General features: G+C 39.8%; 1 protein-coding gene across 1 annotated transcript in view; it reads right to left on the reverse strand.

Annotated features, from left to right (window-relative positions):
- Positions 1–22,350, reverse strand: part of KITLG (KIT ligand) — a 56,724-nt gene extending 34,374 nt beyond the window's left edge. The window contains exon 1 of the mRNA XM_064702036.1: positions 22,070–22,350. Within this exon, the coding sequence (XP_064558106.1) occupies positions 22,070–22,084 (15 nt within the window). The 5' untranslated portion in view covers positions 22,085–22,350. The remainder of the gene's footprint in view (positions 1–22,069) is intronic.
- Positions 22,351–23,275: the final 925 nt, after the last annotated feature.

Genomic DNA, 23,275 nt, shown 5'->3' on the forward strand with positions numbered 1-23,275 from the left:
TGATTTGCACTATTGCTTGGAAGCCACAATCTAGAGTTTCAGCAAACAGCATTTAAGAAGCTCAGCTAGTGATCCAATGTGTGGAAGACCACCCTTTCAGCTGTAAATCAACATCCTTTTCATTTAATCACTTCATTTACAATCTGAACTGTTGACAAAGGCTGCTGAGTGAGTGGTTTAACATCTCTTTCACAGTATGCTATGAAAGATATTCAATCATGTTAATGTTCAGCTAATTCCTTAAGAGGGAAGCCGCAAGGGGAATACCACATTGCTACATAAACCATACTTTGGAAAGTCTGGACATTCCCAAATTTCTAGTTTGTCCGGATAACACTTCTAATCACAAGAAGGCTGAAGACATTTAAAAAAAGCAAATAGCAAACCACAAAAAAAGCATTAAGCACAGGGAGAGGCAGTAACTACACAGATGAATGGGTTCTCCAGTTTAAAATTTCTTGTATTCAAATCATATTAGCCATGGAATTTTTCTGCCCAGTTTCCTGAGCAAATCACCCAATTAATCACAACCAAGCCACAGCTGAAGAAGGTTAGCTGACAACATGGAACAATGTTCACCCTGGGCTAGGTATCCCAAGTTTATTTTCCACTTCTGTTAACATTGGAGTAGGAACATCTTTCAATATTGGCCCCTCAGACAGTGTTCACATGCTGCTTTGCTGAGACACAGCTTGTGAACTTCTGCCCCAGACAACCCTGGTTGGTCAATCATGGACAGGTAACTCAATGTTCATACTTATGCCTTGAAAAACCTTTTGTAAGAAGATATAGAGAAAATGTAAATAGCAAGAAAATATATTTCTTTGCTATTTTTTTTAAACCACAAAGCATCCAGATGCATAGAAGCACGGTAATTCTTTCCTAGGTCTATTTAGTTATCTAGCTGTGACAGAGATTAAATAATTAAAGTCATGGAAGAACTGTCTTAAACCAATTAAGAAATTAACTGCCAGAATAGAAAAATCTTTAAATGAAAGAAGAGCATTTATACAGAATGTAATCCAATTACAATTTCCATGGTATTCAGTGACACCTTCACACCTGCAAATGGCAGTGCTAACTTAAATACCCAACATGGCCATACCTAAATACTGCTTAGAGTACTAAACATTGCTCAAGCCCCCAAAAAAGCGAGTTAAGTGTGGAAAAAGAAGTCACCCACTTAAGACCACCTAGTTCTGGAACAATGAAGTACTTGGCAAGCACATTTGGAACAGGCGATGTCCCCTGCACATTCTCAAGTACCCAGGAAATCACTTCAGAGTAGCTGAAAGAAGCACTGCTGAATAAAGCATAGTTAAGGATTAAGTCTAGTGTACACCCCCTGACCACCAAAAATGGCCCTAGTCTCACCAAATACAACAGCCTATCAACTGGGGTTCTCTCTGAGTGGCAGACCTGGGTTACATTTCCTGCAACCAAGGTCATTCCAACTCACGGGAGGTGAGCTGGGATTCTCTGATATATCTACCTTGTAATTACCATGGAATCATAGATTCATTTAGGTTGGAAAAGACCTCTTAGATCATCAAGTCCAACCATAAACCCAGCACAGCCAAATCCACCAGCAGACCACGTCCCCAAGTGCCACACCTACACTTCTAGAGCTGATTTCCTGTCTATTATGGCTTCCTGGGTAAAAGGGGAAAAAGAGGGGTACACTGGTACTCCCGACCCGAATTTTTCACAACATATGCATTTTACATTGTCAAGCCAATATGTAGAAAAATAGACATGTTCACTGAGCAGACATCACCATGTCTGTGTGTATCCTTGTCTCACACATGCTCTTCCATCTGGGCACCCTAACTTCTGCGAAGCTCCCCAGTCAACTTGTGGGTTTTCTTGAACAACCTTTTGGCAGTCCAATGAACAAAATGCATAACTCCAGCTCAGTGAGTCACTCTGCAGTGATGAGACACCTAAAAATCTCTGGATCACACCCTCCATGCTTTGTTATGATTACAAAATCCAGATACATACTTTTCTAGTGACTGATACCACTCTTTATTTTTTTAACAATGATGTGTAGTAAGGAGTATAATGGTAAAAGTAAGCAACAGAGAGTGTCAGAGATATTTTTCTGCATTTTGATTTAAACACAGACTATAAAAATACTAATAACAACTCTTTTCCAAAGTAAGTTTTAGAATGTTTTGGACACAAAATATTTTAACATATATTTGGTTGTTTACAAAACACAGTATATTTTCTACTCAGTTCTGCACATAATATCTAAAATACATAACATGAGGGTATTTCAAGGGGTTAGGGGGAAGGAAATTAGCAAGTTCATGCTACAAATATAAGCAGGGAGAGATGCCATTGCTACCTACATTCAAATGAGTTCAACAGGCAAGCTTCTTTCATAGCTGTTTGATCTTTTTGTGGCAATACTGTATTTGCCTTTCTATAACTTTCCCAACCCTAGAAGCTCATCCCCCACACTTTACACTCAGGTGTATATCCACAGGAGACTCCTAGAATGTCTTTGCACTCACTTGTGTGACCACAAGAATGGGAGTTTTCATCTAACTGTTCATTTGGTGGCAGAATGTTAAAGTGGAACTTGCTAGACTCCACCAGCCATATGTGCAGAAGCAAAACAAATTGCTTTTGCAAAGCCAGTTGCTGTATTCAGATGCTTATAGGCCAATTCCCTTCCTAAGGTACACTCTTAATGAACTGGAAATAATTTTATTCAGGTCAATGGATAAAAGGCAGTCCCAAACCTGTTAAGTGCTAATGCAGAACTACTTTTTCTCCAATATTTTTCTTTTTCAGCTGTAAGGAGAAACCATTCTCTAGCTCTGCCAAGTTATTCACATCTATTTCCTGAATCAGACAAATTTAAGATATGTAGTCTTTACAGTGCTGAGAAAATGATGAGTCACACCATTCTTTCCCACCATCCAGACCTTGGGAAAACTGGGAAGCTGCTTAAGACTATATGCCAACTTCATTTCATATGACCTCAGGCCAACTGCTATTATCCTCTACCCCTTGCAGCTCTTCTTGACAGAAGTAGGTGGCTGCTCCAGCCAATGTGCTACTGCACACTTGGTAGGGAACACCCAAACTCCTGCTGAGTGTGGTTTGTGTATTTCAGCTGAAACCAAGATGGATGTGATAAGCAAGAACTGTAAAGTGATAGAGAGTTTGCTTTGCAAATCAATGCAATTCAGGTATTTTGCAATTACATTCAGTAAACTACAAAAAAGTCTTTTTAATGTGTAAATTAACATATTTATTTCCAATCTCTATAATGATACCATTGCAAAATATTTGGCTGTTCTAAAAATATAAGCTCTGGTTCTTTAAAAATGTAATCTGATCCATAATAAATTTTGTCCACTCTTTAATCTCACTTGACAATCAGGGATTCAGGCAGTTTCCATGCATCCTAAACTTGTCCTGGATGGCAGCCAGTTTGTTTAGTTCCCAAGTACTGGGAAGTGAAGTTACCAAGAGACAGGTAATTATACATGAATGTTGCCTCTGGAACTCGTGTTAAAAGTGTCTGAATAAATATTTACTGATAATAATCCATCAGGTGGCATTCTAGTTCAGTGAAAGAGCCAGGAGATTTAAAGGACAGAAGTATTTCAGCTGGAAGAAAGGATAAGAATTTAAAAACTTCTATAATTTGAAAAAAATCTTCCTATAAAATCAGAATCAGAGATTATCAGGATCTCCAGAGGTCCTGCACTTAGCAGTCTTTTTAGGACATGTGTACTGGCAAGAGAGATTTCCCTTTCCACTTCTTGTAAAATTCCATAGCAAACATCCGGGATTGATACTGAAATTTTTCATCTTTCTGTCTATAGAGTGATAAAGGCCAATAATTTCTTGTCCTGTAAAAAAAGCACTGGGATCCAAATACATGCACAATCAAAATAGAAATTAGCAGACAACCAGACTTCAGTTGACTCAACAAAACCTCCCACAAACTTCAAAGAGGAAGTAATCTTTTTTTTTCCCCTACTGGGAACTTACAGAATTCTAGCATAGACCCAATGGCATTTTTAAGCAATTTAAAAGGGAAGGCAACATAAGATAAAATTATCTTTGCAGGGAGGAAAAGCTCCCCACACTATATGGAGGTGGATGATCTGTCTTCCTCAGGGAATGAAAAGACAGTCTTTAGGATAAAATACTTAATTAAACATTTTTTTCTAAAGATCTATTTCAGAGGTCTTGCTTGTTTGCCAAATTCATGCAAAAAAAACCCCCACTATATTAAATATTCTTTTGAATTTTAATGAAAATATGTACCAAGCAATCTTCTTTAATCTTAGACTTTTAAGCACCAGTAAAGAAAAGGAAATAAGACTTGTTATAGAAATTCTGTACTGGATCTTTAATTCTTACCATCTGCTACAAATTATATGTTGTTTGGGTTGGAAGAACTATTACACTGGCAAAATAAATTAAAATAAATAAAATAATCAGAAAAGTGAAAACAGCTATTTTGATACTTGGCACACACCAGAACTCATGTACATGATGAAAATGTCCTCCCATATCATTCTTAGTACGAAGCAAAAAATGTTAAGTGGATTCTTAGTCTTTCATGCACAGAAACTTTGCTAGATAATAAACTGCATTAATTAATTAATTATTAATCTGAAGAATTTTCAGTTCATGCTCAAGCCTGTGGAAAGCAAACATCAGGGAAAAAATACTTATAAAAATTAAAAAGAATTTGGGCACTTTTTTTTCTTTCTTTTGAATTCTTTCATACTTTTTTATATAAGCAGGGGATGATTTTCAAAATTTAAATCACAGAATTGTCAACTTGGTTTTAAACCAAAGGCATTCTCAGAAAGCCACTGTTCTGTTTCTGGACTCAGAATTTTTTTGATAACATCCCTGATAGGCTGTATCTTTATAGAGATATAAATCCAGAACTAATTTCTCTGACCTGCTTGATATGGGATCTCGTTACAAAAGGGTAATTGGTGAACACAGACCGAAATTAGATGCCAGTATAGTCGAGACTGTGTTTCAAGCTCCTACCTTAACTGTATTACATTTTTATAATTACAAGCTTAGCTGTGATTAAAGAACACTGTTTGGAGCTCTTTGATATGCCAACACCAGTATAAGCTTTGACAGTGCTGATGGATGACAATTTTTCACATCAGTATTGTACTACATATTGTAAGACTTTTCATTTCCAGACTTTTTATAGTTGCTGTCTACATTAGTGGTCTACAAGAACCCTCAGAATAAGGTGAGGAAATAGAGTTTGTGTTAATGGTTTTTATCATGATAAAGATCATGGGATCCAGCCCCAGAAGCTTTCCTCAGTCCCTCTCTCACTGAGAAGGTCTCATGACCAGTATGTGCAAATGTGGTCCTCTGCAGTCCATTCAGAATGGCTTTGGCATCATCTGCTACTCAAGGCAAATGATATTACTAACCTGAATTCCAACATACAGGGATAGGTCTAGCCAGTCCTCCTTGACAGACATTCACAAGATTGGTATTCTTGGAGCACAAATCTCTTCAGTAACTTTATCTGCCCCACGCCACAGCTGGTATCAGTTTTCAAAGACACCGTGGGCTTCAGGTAACCCCTGGGATACATAGGGTCCAGATTCAATTTTTTTGTATCCCACTCCTTTGATAAGATAGCTTGTATTTTTAATATAACTGGATAAAACTAAATAGAAAGAGTGGAGTGAAGCGGGATTGGAGGGAATATTCACAAAATCATTCAGGCTGGAAAATACCTCTAGGATCAAGTCCAACTGTTAACTGAGCATTGCCACCACTAAATCATGTCTCAAAGCATCACATCTATACATCTTTAAAATACCTCCAGGCCTGATAACTCAACTACTTCCCTGGGCAGCCCGTGCCAGTGCTTGGCCACCATTTTGGTGAAGAAATTTTTCCTAATGTCCAATCTAAACTCTCCATGGCACAACTTGAGGCCATTTCCTCTAGTTCTATTGCTCTACTTGGGAGAAGAGAACAATTCTCACCTGGCTACGAACTCTTTTCAGGTCACTGTAGAGAGCTCATCACTCTCCTGAGCTTCCTTTTCTCCAGGCAGAACAGCTGCCCAGCTCCCTCAGCTGTTTCTCTTAAGACTTGCGCTCCAGAGCCTTCACCAGTTCTGCTGCCCTTCTCTGGACATGCTCCAGCACCTCAGTGTCTTCCTTGTAGTGAGGTGTTCAGAACTGAACAGAGTATCTTAAGTGAATCTTGGGAAATTATCCCAGATCTTCTGTTCTGATAATAAAAGCCTGGTACTGTCCAGTGTGACAGTGGTTTGTAAATGACAGTGGCTTATATCAATGCATTCTCATGGAAACACTGCTCCTTTGTTTGTGCATTCATGATCCCATCTTCCTGGTGTGTTGTCTTCATGTACTTATAAAAATCAACCCTACCATTTGAGTCTTTGCTATGCATAATAAAAAAGTCCATTTGACTTTCATTGCTTCATGACAAAAAAGCAACATAAACTCCCCCGAAACCTCATGGAAATAAACAAAATTTTCCCTCTTACCTCTTCTCAGATTACAAATTTTATTTATTTGCTTTCTACAGTACCTTAGCTTCACATACTCTCCTCTCCAGAAAGTGTAAATATAGGATTGCCCTAACTCTCACTGAGTATTGTTACAACTGTCTCAATGGGTGCAGCACCCAGCCAGGTGGTTGCTTCTGAAGACAAACAAACCAACACTAAGTCAAGCAACCTTTCAATGGGATCTCTCTTCATTAGTCAGAGCAGTTTCTCCCATTGATAAGTAACTGTTGACATAAAAAGTATATCCAATCTACTTTTCACAAAAGCTGGCTTCTTTGGATATATTCCAGACAGCAGCACCTGCATCAACTTAAAAAGGTTTGAAACAGGAAATAAAAAGTTTTCGCTTTGATTCCCCCAAAAGCCCCAGTTGAGAACTTTCCAAATTATGATGTAACATGTATGTTGGTGAGGAAAGTGATTTTGTATTTTGTATCTGTGGTTTAACCCCAGAAGGCAACTAAGCACTATACAGCTGCTCATTCAGTCTTCCTCCCCAGTGGGATCTGGGAGAGAATTGGAAGAATAAAAGTGAGAAAACCCATAGGCTGAGTCAAGATATTTTAAGGGGACATAAAAAGAAGAAAATAATAATGGTAACAATAGCAACAAAATAATAGTAATATACAAAACTAGTGATGCACAATTCAAGCGCTCCCCACCTGCTGACCTGCCCGTTCCCAAGCAGCAGTGGCCCCCAGCCAGCTTTCCCCCATGTACTGGTGAGCATGATGCCACATGCCATGGAATATCCCTCTGGCCAGTTTGGGTCACCTGCCCTGACCACGTTCCCTCCAGATTCTTGTGCCCCTCCAGCCTTCTCACTGGCAGGGCATGAGAAGCTGAGAAGTCTTTGACTTCGGGCAAGCTCTACTTAACAACTAAAAATCTCGGCATGTCATCAGCATTATTCTCATGCTAAATCCAAAACACAACACTATACCAGCTATTAGGAAGAAAATTACCTCCATCCCTGCTCAAATCAGGACAAAGAGATTTAAAAATATAAAACAATGAACAAATCAGTTCGCCAGGCCTGTGGTGAAAGTTTCAACACCAACTGCAACAGTGATGAAAGAAGGTCATTCTGCTCTACAGCTGTGTTAAATCTTGGATCTCTTGGGAAATAAATAACAGATATTTTAGGTTTCCTTCTATCATCAGTAGTGACACCTAAAATTTTAAACATAAGTAACAAAAACTGTTATTTATCCTTTCAGAATTCAAAAGATGCTTTTATAAACATTATTTTAAACCTAAATTATTACCTTGGGGCATGTATAAAGGATGAAAAGTATTTTGAACATATTGATCTCCAGTAGCATGAGGGAGTGCCATTACACAACTCAGCTGCAGAAATGGGGCAAGGTTATGGTCTTCCATAATGAAGCCTGCGTTTCTGCTCCTTCTCACTATTTTTCATCACAAAATTTACTTTATCCCACATAATGTCTATTAATGATGTGTCATTCATGATTTAGAAACATGATTTTACAGATAAATGCTATGTTTTTCAAGCACCTTGTACACTGTGCCATAAGAGAATGAATGAGGAAAATTCAACAAAACAGAGCTTGTTTGCCAGAAACAGTTTGAGATTTAAATAAAATACATAATCCTTTCCACATTATGTTCTGTCTGTTTCAAACAAAACATATTGTTAGGCAATGAGGTCAGCTTCTGCTCCCATAAACCGCCCCTGTGGACATTTTAGCAATTATCCATAGTCAATTTTTACAAAAACTGCCAAAGATTTTGGTAAATACTTTGGTAGGGGAAAAGATTAAAAGTATTTACAGGCAAGCCGCTTAAGAGTCAGCATACTAAAAAGCCAAAAAAGTGAAAAATGAAACCTGCATCTCCTGTCCTTGGTATTAAATTTTCATCTTCCTTCATCAAGAGATACAAGAAAACCCTGAGGACTTTCAACATGTTGAACATCTTTGTCCCAGCAAAAATTCTGTTCTTTGTACAGAGGATTTCTTGGTACACTAGTTAACAGACCATTAGCCAGCATAATGTCTGTCAAGGTATTTCCCTGGGAAATGTGTAAGTTTGAACCTTACCATTCAAAAACTTGGAGCCCTGATTCCATATTTGTCAATAACCAAACAAAGTTTCATTGAGCTGATCATAAAAAACACTGCTAGGCTTCCACTTCCCCTAAAACTACACATTTCTGAAGTTTCATTAGATCTTGTGTACATACTTCTTATCAGTTTACCTGAGAAACTGAGCTGCACATACTAGTAGTGCTCCAAGAAATGCCTGTGAGATTCATACAAGTTTATCTTAGCTGTTTCCAAATAACATAGAGTAAGACAAAATCAGGTTTAAAACACTTGCTACCAGGGAAAAAATCCTCACAAAATGCCATAACTTTTTCCAGATCCTGATTTCAACTCAGTTCCCTCATATGTCAGACAGCATTTTTTTTCCTACATAATTTGAATTGCGTGTCTTCCTATACATATATAAAACCAAAGTGAACAATTTAGCTTTAAGGTAATGATCTGTAAAAGGATACATTACATTTACACTGTTATTAGAATATAAGTACATTAATAATGGATCTATGTTTTTTTGTGAAAAGAATATTTATCCAAAGCAATAGACAAATGTATGAGATTATTCTCAAATGCCTGGAAGCCTGTGAGACTGCAGACAAATCAGGTAAGAGACACATCAAATTAAAAACTAATCTTCAAAACATTTAAGTATGCTTGCAAGACAACGTAAGCACTGGGCAGCCAATAAGCCATTTACCTCAGCAAGCTGGAATTACAAACACATTATGCCTTGTCTTAAAGTAATTACATTAGTATATTAGTAAGAAAAGTCAACTATATTTTTTTCAGGTTTTTGATCTAAACCAAAAGCATTTTCATATGCCAAAAATATTGGCACATGAAAAAAAGTTGTTATTATTATTCTAACTGCATATTTTTACAGTAGAAAACAAGTGTAAATTCCTTTTTCAAGATGTACTAAAATGCATCATGCCATTGTTAATTCTATAAAATCTGTCTGAAATTATTTCCTGGGGCATATGTTGCTGGGTTTTTTTAAGAAAGCAGATTGCCAGAATGGCCATTTTAAGAATTTCAACACATGTGTAACATTTTTCCAGGAAAACATAAGTTTAAGGTAGCAAAAATGGGGTGAGACTGATCAAAATGCTTCCTTTAACACAAAAATCCAACAAGTGCATTACTGCATCAGAAACTCAAGCATACTTTTAATTCCTATGCACCTCTAAAAGTGGAAACATTTTTAAAGTGTTTTTTCCTGCTAACACAGAAGTGCTGTACAAGAGTATCTTTCGGGGATGGTGCATGGAAACTCCACTGGTTTTCAATGGCTAGGGCTGCGTAACAAGTTTAAAATTTTGACTTCTCACCATTGATAGTCACATGGTAAAAGAACAATCTTTCAGTATAAACATCTCAGCTGTCATTACTTTCCCATGTAATTGAAGTTCAGCTACAATATATCTTAAAAGTGTTTTCCTTTCCTCTAAGCTAAAGGCTGAATTGTTACAGATGGTAATTTTGGCAGATGGTTGTATATGAAACTGAGTTTATAATTAGGCCAAACCTGACTTGTACAATTAAGGCAATGAAGATTTGAAAAATAAGAAGTGTCAGATCAGTACATGATTAGTCTGGTGCCCACGGAAAACTGAAGAAACCTGATAATTCAGATTTACAGAATGCATTGCCTATATAAAAATTTCTTCTGAGTTGCATGAATTAGAAGATGAGAAACATTTCATGCACAGGGTGTAAACTGAAATAACCATGGCATTTTACTTAAGTGTATAATCTCTTTTTCTTCAGTCAAGGAGGCTAATGAGATGGTCTGAAGCCATCTAACAGCTCCCTGCTGCTGAGAGCTGAGGGCTCCTTCTCTGCAGCTTCCCTCCCTCTGACATTCACCCGACCCCTAAGCAAGCCAGTAAATTCAGTCAGTGACTAGCCAATTCAGCTGAGAGACAAAAAGTAATCCCTGAGGAATGAGGGGAGGAGGAGATGAGATGTGCAAGGATGAGAAGACTAGGACTACCCCTTTCTGCATGTGACCTCTTGGGTTTGTTCTAACATATATCAAGCTGCATTTCAAGCCATATTATATCTAGTGTCAAAAACCTTTCCAGAGTGGTAATTTTGTGTTAAGGCGGCATTGCCAGTTTTAGCCTCTTCTGTTAAATATTTATTTATTCTTATACCAAGAAAGGAACAGTAATGTCCAGCAATCATTCTCTCTACTACGTTCTGCATATCATTCAGTAGTTCCTTGCAATCAACTTTCAGTCTCTCATCGTATGTAAATTGCTCCCTTATAATGCTTTTGCCTATTTTAAGATCCCTATTTCTGTTATGCTCCTTTTTCAATGGGAAAAACCAGGACTTTTTTTTGGATGGCTGATGAACACTATCATAAAAGCACTCCACTTTCAAATTTCTCTTTCTGCTTCTTCTGCATCCCAATATGCTGTCTGATTTGTTCTACTATAGGCACAATATAGCGATTTTTCATTCATTTTTCTGACCAAGCATTGCTACAAGAACATAAATAAGAGCTTGGAAGTACCTTTCAGAAGTAATTGGAATGGCCTTTATTAATTCAGTTACAATTAGTTCAAAACATTCCTTCCAAAATACATCCCCCTTGCTCTACAACACAACAAACTCCACTTGCCATCACACCATCTGTTCTCCCATCTCCTCTAAACCTTTACAAAGTTCCTCAGAATCTCTTTTAGTTTCAATTAACCTGAGTAATTTATGTAGCTTGCACATGTTGTCATCAATCTGTGAACCCTATTACAAGATTGAACTATATGAGGTTACTGACAATTAGAGAACATTACCTTTTAGGTTTTTGCCATGTTACAAATTAATGACTTGTTCCTACACTTTGCTTTCTGTCCTAATTAATTTTTTCCCCTTAAACTGTTAAGATAAGAGAGATACACTGTGGGGCTACTTATGTTTTTTATTAGGTCTTTATTTTTTAAGAATCTAAATAAGTAATTTCCATTCTTCCTCCTTGTTCATCCATTTTGAAACACAAATATATTTCATGCATTGAATGCATTTCTTTTACAGGAACTGGGCTTTTCTATTCCTTTCATTGAACACTATTAATACAGAGTTCCCATCTGCCTTCTACCAAGCAAATTAAATACAGCAAGAGCTGCTAGCAATGCAACAATAGAGGCAAACTGGTAGGAAAAATTCTTTTCAACTCTGGACATATTCATTAATTCTAAAGACAAGAATTAAGAGTTAATATGTTGAGGTATTATATATTTAAGAAAATTAAAAACCACCATGTTCACCAAATCTATGAAGTCATAATCACCTTGTCTTTACCTTAAAATTAACCCAAATTACAATTTATATCCTGCCCTTATCTTTACATCTGTTCACATACAGATGTAAACTGTATTTTTAATATCCTGGTGGTTTGTGGGTGGCTTTAGAGTTTTTTTTTCTTTTCTTTTTTTTTTGTTTGTTTTTTTTTTTGTTTGTTTGGTTTTGGTTTTGATTGGGATTTGTATAGACTAACAACAAGAAACTCCATCAAAGTGTTTCTGGTATTTCAGTGTTTCCCCACAATTCTGCTATGTGTCCAGGAAGAACAGGCACATTATTACTATGATATTTACCAACACACAAGTGCTCTCACCTTACAGTTAGGAGACACAGCATAAATCCCAGCTAACTTCATCATCACAGAATTGTGACTACAGAATTAATATGAATGTCATTCACATGGTATCTTGGTGTTTTTGTTTGAGTTATGCTAACTAGAGAGAACTGTAAATATCTAATCTTAAATTTGAAGCTCTCCTTGTGGCTTTCCTTTAAAAAAACACCACAGAAATTGTCGGGTAAGCATTCCAAAAAGAAGTTAAATCATTCAGCTTACCCTATGGAAACACACACATAACTGAACAGAAAAAAATCTGAGAAAAAAAGCTCCCTAAGTCTGTACAATTTTGAAGAAATATAAATGCCTTTTAGATACTAATGCCCATGAAACATGACTCTTACACCAGTAACACAGTATTATGAATTTAGTTAAATAACTGAGATTAAATATTAGCTATTCTCACAGCATCTGCAACAATACAACAAAACACAACACTTTGAAAAAACAGTTCTTTTACCTTTACTTTTACTCATTAAAAATGGAATTGTAAATCATTTGTAGTGTGATACAGAGCTTTACATTTGATCAAAAGTATTCATGTGAATTAGAAAGAATGGCAACTGTCAGTAGCGAAATTATTCTGGTACAGGTTCAATAGCATCTTTGTTACAGATGTGCTGATAGAAAGCTCATACAAATATTGACACAATATAATGTGGTTTCTTGGATTATTTTTACACCTAGTTCTCAAATGCTTCCTAGGATCATTCTTATTAAAGAAGACACATTAATTTGCCTAGTCTATTATGAAATTTCTTTGGCTTCCGTAATTAATCTCACAGAAAATATAACCCATTTTTGAGAAGATTAGTGTAAATATCTTCAGAGCATTTACTTTTCAATGTCTGCACTCTAAAATTCCATTTTTTTTCCAGTTTTTTTCCAGTTGACTAGTTATGCATTCTCATAATCGATAATTTTTAGCAAGCTTACTTGAGTGACACTTATCAAGGTTTACAGGAGAAAAAAATCTTCCCAGTTTTACAGGAATTGCACCATTTACTTTGAAATAAGTAATGGAGTATGTATGTTAAGAGGACGACTCCTTCATAGTGAATAAATGCAAAAAGAACATAATTGTTTGACAAATAGCACTTTGAACAGGTACTAATTCAACAATAACTGAAATAGTGTTCTTGGATGGAATTGACTTGTTTCAATAGAAATGAACCAGATTTTAGTAGGCTAAAAGCAGATTAACTTCACATATGTCTCAGGCCATTTGCAAATGTCAACAACATTCTGTTACAGTGGGAAATGACCAACAGTACTGTAGAGAATCTGACCATTACTGGCAAATGTTTAGCTGATCTCTAAAACCTGCATGTGAGAAGAGATTTATTTTTTTTTTAATGCACTGAATGAGAAGATAGAAATTCACTTCAATTATTTAAAGAACTTATTAGACCAGAACTTTTTAAAAGTAAAATGAAAGCAGCAAATCAGGTATTTCTCACTTGGTTAGGTAACAGAGCTGAGACACACAGGGGAAGGCAATACCAAATACTTCTAAAAGGATTTCCTTTGGTCTCAATAAGTATCTGACCATTAAAAGAAAAAAACAAACAAACAAAAAAAAAGCAAGAATTTCTTAATGTATTAAGAAAACTACTGACTTTACAGAGAAAAAAAAGTATTGTCACTTCTAGAAATGGCAGAGCAGTATTTCAGGGGACTCTTCCTAAGTGTAACAATAGCTTGCAAGAATTGTAAAACAAAAAAACCAATATATTCCACAGAACAATGGAGTCATTCTAATCCAGTCCAAAGAGACACTTTGTTTCTACAGATGATACAAAATACAGTGACAACAGGTTATTCAGAGGACTAATATTTGAAGTGGGCTCCAAAAGGTAATGGGAAATAAAAATGCCAGAAAAAATATAGAGAACATACACTGGAGATGAAGCTTAAGGTGTATGTGAGCAAACAAGATGCTGATAGACACACTTGCAGTACTGTGGATACTGGAAGTGCAGAAGTTCTGTTGGCAGAGGTGAGGACACCAACTTAAACACAGTGGATGGTGGGAAAGCTGACAAAGAAATGAAGGTATTTTCTGTCTTGAGGGGAAGAAGTGATAAACTTGCTGACATTTTCAGATGTGACCTTGAGCTATGAGGATAAGAAAAAAAAATCCAGAAGAAAATGGATGGAGTACTATGAACACCATCTGACTTGAGATTGGAGTCAATTTTTAAAAATAGCAAGTTTTTCATTGATTTTAGCAGCCTGAAACACTGACGAGTATTCCACTATTCATGGAACAAACACTGAAGAAATACATCTAAACAGTTTGGAACAGACTACAATTATGGCCAGAAGTTTTAGAGAGTGCATGGCCAACCTAGGGCATATTCTTTGTCAGGGATTATAAAACAGAAGATCAAACACCTTCAGTGACAGTAATGAAATTTATAGTTTATAAGAAAGGTTTGCATTTCCTAGAAAATAAAGCAACATCCATCAGAATCATTTAAACTGGTGTCAAATACAGCACTGGTAGTTTTTGCTGTTAGAACAGAAATGCAATGCACACATTGCTGAAGCACAGTAACTTGAAAAAGACACCAATTATGAATACTGGAGATACATTTTTTCCCTCCTTTTTAAAATAACCACCAAAAAGCTCTGTTTATTCAGGAACATGTTTTTTAATCCAAACGAAAGAGGGTGCCAAGCACTGTTATACAAGCTTCCTAAATTCATTTGGCTGACTAATGCTCCTATTCCTGCATGCTTCAAAGTAGTAAAAGGAAAACAAATCTCAGGAAGAACTGACATTCAGATCTGTATCAGCTTAAAGACATAATGCATAATATTGTCTGCTTGCTATTTAATGCAGAAGACAAATTTTGCTGAGTTCACTTAATAATGAGCAAATGAAGGGTGGAAATTAGAGGGTTGGAACTTAGGACTTTTTTACAATAGACTATTAGCATGTTTAAATTTCAACCTCCCTAAATTTCTAAGCACTTCTTTTCATTTAGTGAATTATTTTGCATATATACAGCATATTATTAATTTAAATATATCATGCCTGACTCCTTAGTGTCTTACTTCAGTTAGACCACAAAAGCCAGCACCTTGGTATCATACTCCCATTTTATACAATTATGAAATCTCTCTAAAGAGACAGGAATGTTTTTGGACCAACATGAAATGGTGGAAGAAATTTTCCTACACACTTTAAACCCTCCACATTACAGGCACTTTATAACATCAAACATTATATAGTATTTTATATCAGTATTGTACACTAATATAATATTTAAAGTTTAAATAGATTAATTTTTTTTAATGAAATTTTTATATCTGTGTATTACACCACATTTTCAGAATGTGTTATATACACATCATCAAGTTCATTCTTTTGTCCTGGAACAAGTCTTACAAAAAGAGCTGCTGTATGCTTTGCACAGAGTTCATTTTGTGTTTTAAACAGAGATAGATTGCCAGGACATGCACAACTTGGTTTTACAGTCTGACTTATACTGCCAGAATAACTTTTTTCCAAAAGTAATTAAGAGGTCATGTGTTACTAAACAGACCAAAGAATCTATCCAGTAATGATGTATCATGCTGCAAACATAAAAGGAAGACATACCTTGGTCTGCTGCTACGAAGCAAGCATAAGCTCATGAGAAAAGTTACAAAACAGTGTGATTCATTTAGGAGGAAAGACACTGGAAGGTCATCAGTACAAGTCATCCTGACTACATCAAGTACAGAGATTCCAGCCATAGCAAATGCAGAATAGAGGTCCACAGTAAATACACTGCATACACTTCACATACCTCTAAAGCCGTATTTAGGGTGCTTCTAAAAACTTCTCAAAGTATATCTAAAGAATAGATGACAGAGCTAATTGGACTAAATTTATTCTTGGCTTTAACTGTCAGTGAACTGATGTTCCTGGAGCTGATGGCAGCAGAACAAATGAAAGGCAGAAGGCCTGCTAAATAAGACACTGGATAAGGGTTTATTGTCACTAAGACATTTAAGGTGATTGAAGCCAGGTTCAGTCACGTGGGATTGGCCAAGCTACAAGAACAGATATGACAGACAGACTGATATTTTCAGACTCTGACTTGAAAATGCTTAAATCTTTCTGAATGGAGTTTCGAGGGTGGCATGATTCACAATCTGTGAATTAGGAGTTGAGGTCTGAAATACAGTCTCCCCCACATTCTTAGCTCATGTGTAAGCCACCCTCAAGATTGAACAAATAAGCCTTCAACAGAACAGCTTCAACAAGATAAACTAGATAGTCAGAAGCTTCCCAGAGACTTAGGATGCTACCCAAGAAAATATGTGAATGTGTGTCTGTCTCACTCTAGTGCGTATGCTTACGTAAATTTTTCTAGATTAGCTTTTCAGTCTGGATTGAATCAAAGTTGTTCACAAACTCAGAGTTAATTGCTGTAGACCATGCATGCTTCCTTTTGTGACAGCCCAGACTAAACCTGCATACTTTGCAGAGCATCAGTCTAAGCTGCAGAGTGTAGCCCACCGCCTGGCCCAGCTCCAAGGCTGCCAGGACACACCACCTCTCTCTGACTTCCCAGCTCTGCTGCCTAAAACCAGTGAGAAGCCAGTGAAGGTAGAAGAAGACTGAAATAGCCAGCTGGACTCCTAGAAGTTCTTCACTGGAACATTAACAAGTACATGTGAATGACTGTCATACAGGTGGGAGAAAGGGTGGCTCTTGTGGCTTGGGCTAAATATGATCTTGAGGGTCCTAAACTCAATTTTCTCCACTGAGTAGGTTTTGCAGCAAAAGTGAAGAAAAACAAAAATAACCAAGTGTTCTTTAGCAGCAATGAAAGTTTAGAACTGGGAGGTAAGTGAAAGGTGACCTTTCAGAAGACCTGCTTGAGAGATCCTTCCAGGAGCACTGACCACACTGAAGCAGCAGTCAGCTGCTGGCCCTGCAACAGAGGAGCCTGCACTCAGTCCCCCAAGCCTGCAGCACATGGTCTCACTTTTACTGTTGCTTCAAGTGGTGATGAAATAGCTCGAAGATCAGCATTTACCTCCCCACTTTGCAAAACAGTGTGCTCCACAGTATGGCTGCACAGCAGTGAGAACCATAAGGGACTTCTTCAGACAATACCTGCAGTGGGATCTTGCTGATGCTACACCTGATGCTATTTCCACCTTGCACAAAAAATTAGCTCTGCTCCACACAGCAACAATAATGGAAAAACATATATAGAGCAAAAAATTCCTAATGAGATTTAAAATCATTACTGTATGCATCTACCTTATATAATTTAAACCTGGTTTAAACAGAAACAGCAACCAATCATTCACCCAGAGGTTATTAGATAAGTGTAGGAAATCAGATGACAATTATTTTCTACACTAATATGATCCAAAGTGTTCATAAATCTGACCTCCTAAATTGGCCTTTATTCAGACATACAGTAGAATTAATGTCTTCATTATCATACTATCAATGACCTCTGATACTGTACATGCTACCAGCTTTAATAAAATAAAATACTTAACACCATTTTTGTTTTCTCATACTTTCATTCACATACTAATAGATGTCTGATACTAATTACATTTGTCAATTAGTAAAACCATCCAGCAAAGAAGCCTGTGTTTCATGTGCCCCCTGCAGCCAGTTATTTCAGCATCGGTAATATTTACGAAAAGTCAGTTTTGCAGGTTTACATATGACTGGGTTGGCAATACAAACATGGGCCAAATAACACAATTAAAAGAGAAGTGCTACCACTTGCCACTCACCTTACATTCATCCATCTCCTTTTCCCACAAACACATGGAGAAAAACACAACCAACAAAAAACAAGCGGTTTTACAGTGGGTTTAAAAGGCTGACTAATCTCAGGTTTGGCACACCAAAGACCAGGGCGAGAACAAGCACTTTCGTTTTCATGTCAGCTCCCACAACACTCAAATAGAATTGCGTAGGGAGATTTTTCCTTCCTTTGCTTCTAATAAATGGGTGTTGTGTTTACATGCTGCATACTGAGCATTGCCCATCTGAAGCCAAGGGCTGCATCGTGCCAACTCTTAACTTTCGTACAATATGGTGATTACATGAGCCAGCATACCATTAAATCACATAACAAAACTTGAGAATGGCACTGTCAGCTTGCAGAGCCATACCTGAAGGACTGACACGCAGTGCATAAAAGGAAAAAACAGATTTCAGTGCAATGGCAAAACTGGGTCAGGAGAAGACTGGGTTACTGGCCTCACTTTAAACGACAAAGTCACGTGCTAAATAGTTCACAGAGATAAGAACTTGCAGGTGCATAATAAAAGCAGGTGAAGAAAAGAAATCAATAAAAATATCACTAAACAGTCCTTACAAAATGCTCCCCCCACCCTTGAATCTTTCAAGGTCATCTGCTATTTATTCTCCATACCACTCTTTATTCCAGGATGTTCTTTCCAGCTGCAGTACTTGCAAACTGGATTCCCTTGAACAGAGTCAAAACCAGGGGAACAGAGACCTTAGTCCATTGCCTAATATGAATAGCACAGCATCTTTCTGGCTACAGCAAATTCTCTTTTCCTATTTAATGAGCAGCAGATGTATACCTGCCATGAGCTCCAAATATCTTCCAGTTCCTAATGTTCATTTTTTTGCAGAATGAGCAAGAAAGACTGATGATCAGAAGACACTATTTCACCTAAAATCAAGCTCACACCAAGGTGTCAGGTATCTGATTTGCATTTCTGATTTAGCCTGCTGACAGGAGACTAGAAGTGCCAATTTAAGTACTAATTCTTTTTCCAGGTACCGATCCACAGTAATTTCTACAGAGGCTTCCACTTTAGTGACCCAAACATACAGATAGGACAACCTAAGATGGTAATTTAACTGCCAACAATAATGCACACGATCAGAGGCAGAAAGCTCTGCTGAAATCTAAGACACTTTCAATACTGAGGTTTCTAAGAGGATGTGCATCTAACTTACTGCAAGAGATCAAGTGCCTGAACCATGTATCTGTGATACCTTATCAGCCTTCAGAGCTACCCTACAGGTGACCCCTCTTTGCAACATATTTCTTAGTAACTTAATCCTATTTAGGTTGTCTTCAAATCACACAAAGAGCAAGCTAATCAGAAAACTGCTACATGTTTTTGCAAGATCATATCACACTGGCATCACTAACCCTGTTTTATTCAAATTGTAAAAGGTTGTCCAGACATCAGTGACATTTTATTTGTTGTCATATTAGCATGCAAAAGGACATAAACTCACTTCTGATAATAGTTTTAATTACTAAGTATTTAAGCCTACAAATCCTCTCATCCAAGTAATCCTTCAATAAGATTAATTCATGGAAATAGCCTCATTGAAAAAGGATTTGTATGACTGAACCCTAAATGCTTAATCACTTCTTTAAGGAAATAATGACTTATAAAGAAAAATCCAGGTGTTGGTATGTTTAAAACAGGGGGGTTATGTGTCCATCAAAGCACGGAGTTTCATAAACATCACTTCTAGGACTGACACTGTTGGGGAATGTGCTCCTGCAGTTCCTGTGGTTTCTCAGGTTAAGACTGATTTAAATAAACGGACCAACTTGCTCACATTGAGTCTAGTGCTCAACAGGACTCTTCTTTCAGCACTTTCGTTGTGCTGATGTATGACTCAGCTACTCCTTCAGCTGCACGACTTATATATTATCACTGTGCAACATCACCTCAAAGATCAAAATCCCTGATTTATTTTAAACAATATCCAGGCATAACCAAGTGTTTGCAAGGCTCAGCAAGTGAGTGGTTCTTGCTTTCTGTACTATGTCTATTGCAGAATATTTTATTGTAAGAAATATTAACCTTTTTCCCAGTTTTCTGATCTTGTTCTTTCCATTATGACAGTTACCAGTCTAGACAATGATTGAAGTAGCCACAGAGAGCATATAGATTAAGATTTACTTTATAATGTGTCGAGTGCCCTCATGTGCTAAAGTTCTCTTCCTTGTACCCACTTCACTTGCTCGCTCTCTTTGCGCAGGGTCTTCATGGTATTAATGGCAAGTCTTCTTGCAGTATGTCCTGCTCTGATCCCCTTGGAATGATTAATGGTTTGGTATCACATTTGTTTGCTACTCCTTAAAATACAGGAAACAACCCCTTGGAGAACTAGGAGTCTGTCAGTGCCTCCAAAAAGCAGGAAGCATAACTGCTTGAAGGCTGACAGATGCTTCACCACCATGACAAGAAGCTGTTCCACAGGCTACAGCTTGTGAGCCCCTGAGTCAAGCCAAATGGTCCTGAATGCCAAGACTGCCTGTCTTTCCCAGTTTACTGGGAGAGATGGACTGTTCCTGCTTTGCTCTGAATTTGCAAAAGTAGTCTGTTGACTTTTATAAGTTTACAGTTCAAATGTAATAAAATGCTTCACTGCTTCCACTCATAAATCCTCATTCGTAAACATATAAACATGACTCTCAGACTTTAAGAGACCCTTCACAATTAATAATCTATTCAGTACATTTAAATAATTGTGTATATAAGGTCTGAAACATACTATAGATGTCTTGTTCAAGGCATCTATAGTAATCTAATGTGAATAACAGCAATGGATACACATTGCTAAAATTCAGAACTGATAACTTAAGATAAAACCCCAGTGTACATCAGAATCACAAAAATTAAGTCTCCAAGTTTTAAGTTCTTAAACATGGGTATGTTCTCCAGTGCTTCGGTCAGGTGAGATTTAAATCATTTCAGAATTTGAGTATCTCTAATTCCTCTCATCTCTTGAAAAATTTATTTAACTACCCAAAATACTTTGCTAAGATCTTTTTTTAAAATATGTTTTATGTCTTTTCCAGCGACTTCTGAAGTGTCTTCACTGGTGTGTAGGTGACCCAGCAATTGCCAAGAAACAGACGAAGGCAAAAAGTATCTCGCTTCTAACGCAGCAATGTAGGAGGAGGGAAAAGACCCCAGCGCAGAGGCAGCGGTGTGCGTGTCCATGCATTGTTCTTTCGGGAGCAGTCCTGGCTCTCGCTGGGGTCTGCCCGGGTAGAGGGTATCGGCACCTTGCGAAGTCCAGCCTTTAACTTTCTCCCGTTAGAGTTTCCTTGAGCCACTTCTTGTTACAATTTTCCACTCATGTCTGTCCCTGGCTTCCTTCTAAAAAACGCACATCGTAGTGACTGAAATCTCTACAGAACCTGCAGAGATAATGGCAAGGGCCCCCGCAGCGGCACTGAGCGGCACTTCCCGGCGGGATGCGGGAGGGAGAAGGGCGAAATGCCGGGGTTCCCACAGCACCCGCCCGGCGCCGCACGCTGGAGCGGCGTGGGGGGAGACACCGGGAACCGCAGCCACTGCACTGCTGCCCCCCATTATTTCCTATTTCTCGCACTCGCAAGGGAAACACAGACAACTGATTTACTACGGCAATTTTTCCCAGTGCCTTCCGAGACCTCTCAAGGCTCGGCCGCTGGTCCGGCCGTTTGCTGCAACTTTTCCACGGGCTGCGGAACGCCGAGAGCAAGACCGGGCGATATTATTTTTTCTCCCCCTCACCTCGCTCCCCCAGCCCGTTCCCCGGCGGCAGCGGCTCCCACCCCCGGCGGGTCCCCCCCGCCCGCCTCTCGGACAGCCCGGGAGCCGCCGCCCCCGCGGACGCGCACTGCCCGCCCGGCGGCTGCCCCGGCCCGCGCCCCCTCCGCGCCCGCGGCCCCAGCCCCGGCCCCGCTCCGCCGGGAGCCGCGGGGCAGCTCCGCCCGCGGGCAGGTGGGTACCCCGCCGCCGCCCGGCCGCACTCACTTGTGCCTTCTTCATAAGGAACGGCAGCGCTGCAGTCCAGCCCAGCCGGCCGTGTGCAAACTCCCTTCAGCGGAACTGTAGCTCCAGCATAATGCAGCAGCCGATAGTCCACGCATTGGGGTTGCCCACGGCGAGCCCCGCGCTGCCTCCGCCCGTCCCGCCGCCGCTCCGCGCGCCCCGCTGCGCCCCCTCCCCACGGCCTGAGCGTCCGCGCTCACTGAAGCCACCGCCGGCCCCCGGCCAGGTCTTTTATATCTCCGATCTGCCTCCAACCGCGGCGGCGGCGGCAGCCCAGGCAGGACACGCCTTTCCCCTCCCTCCCGCCCTCCCGGAGGACCGGGAGCCCAGGCAGACCCTGCGGGGCGGGGGAAACCCGAGTTAACTCGGGGCAAGTTGGAGGCAGGAACAAGCCGAGCCTGCCCCTCGCCAGCGCCGGAGGGGAGCGGGGCCGCGGGCGGGCGGGGATGCGCAGGGGGTGTGGGCATGCGGGGCGGGGGGCGCCGGGTACCGGCCCCGGGGCTGGGCGCAGAGGGCTCCTCCCGGCCTGTGCCGGGGCGTCCGCCGTGCCCGGACGGGCGATCCCAGCCGATCCCCCCGCGGGGAGCGGGGCGGGGGTCGCCGGCCCTGCCCGAGGGGGCCCTGGCTGCGTGCAGGGAAGCCGCACGCCGCCGCGGCATTCGAGGTCGGCTGGGCTGCGGGCGCCGAGCCCAGTGCTTGGGTTGGGTCCCCCACCCACGCTGGGGAAAAGGGGGGTGCCCCCCGGCTGAACCCGCCGGCCCGGGCCGCGGCGGGGAGGGCAGCGGGCTCGGAGGCTGGCGGCGCTCCCGGCCGTGCCCGGTGCTCCCGGCGCAGCAGCCGCTGCAGCGGCGCGCACGGCCGAGGTGGCAGCCCTGGGCTTGTCATTGCCATTCCAGCGCTGCTTTCCCATACTCGGTGAATGCAAGTTAAGCACTGGGATAAGCATTTCAGCTGGAGCTTAGAAACTCCTGTACCTGCTCCAGACACAGAAAAAATTGTTGAGCAGTGCCTCCTAACGCTTCTTCAAAGGTGATCCTGCGGGTCTTTTTACATGCTGTTACAATTTGCATCCCGTGTAAATAATGCATTAGTGTTGGGTGTGGAAAAGCGACTTGACTTACTGCTTGGAGTCTTCTGGCCAATCCATCACAGCAGTAGCCACAGAATTTTAGTCCTCTTTAGAGAACG

Source organism: Zonotrichia leucophrys, chromosome 1A (assembly GCF_028769735.1).
Source record: "Zonotrichia leucophrys gambelii isolate GWCS_2022_RI chromosome 1A, RI_Zleu_2.0, whole genome shotgun sequence".
Lineage (NCBI taxonomy): Eukaryota > Metazoa > Chordata > Aves > Passeriformes > Passerellidae > Zonotrichia > Zonotrichia leucophrys.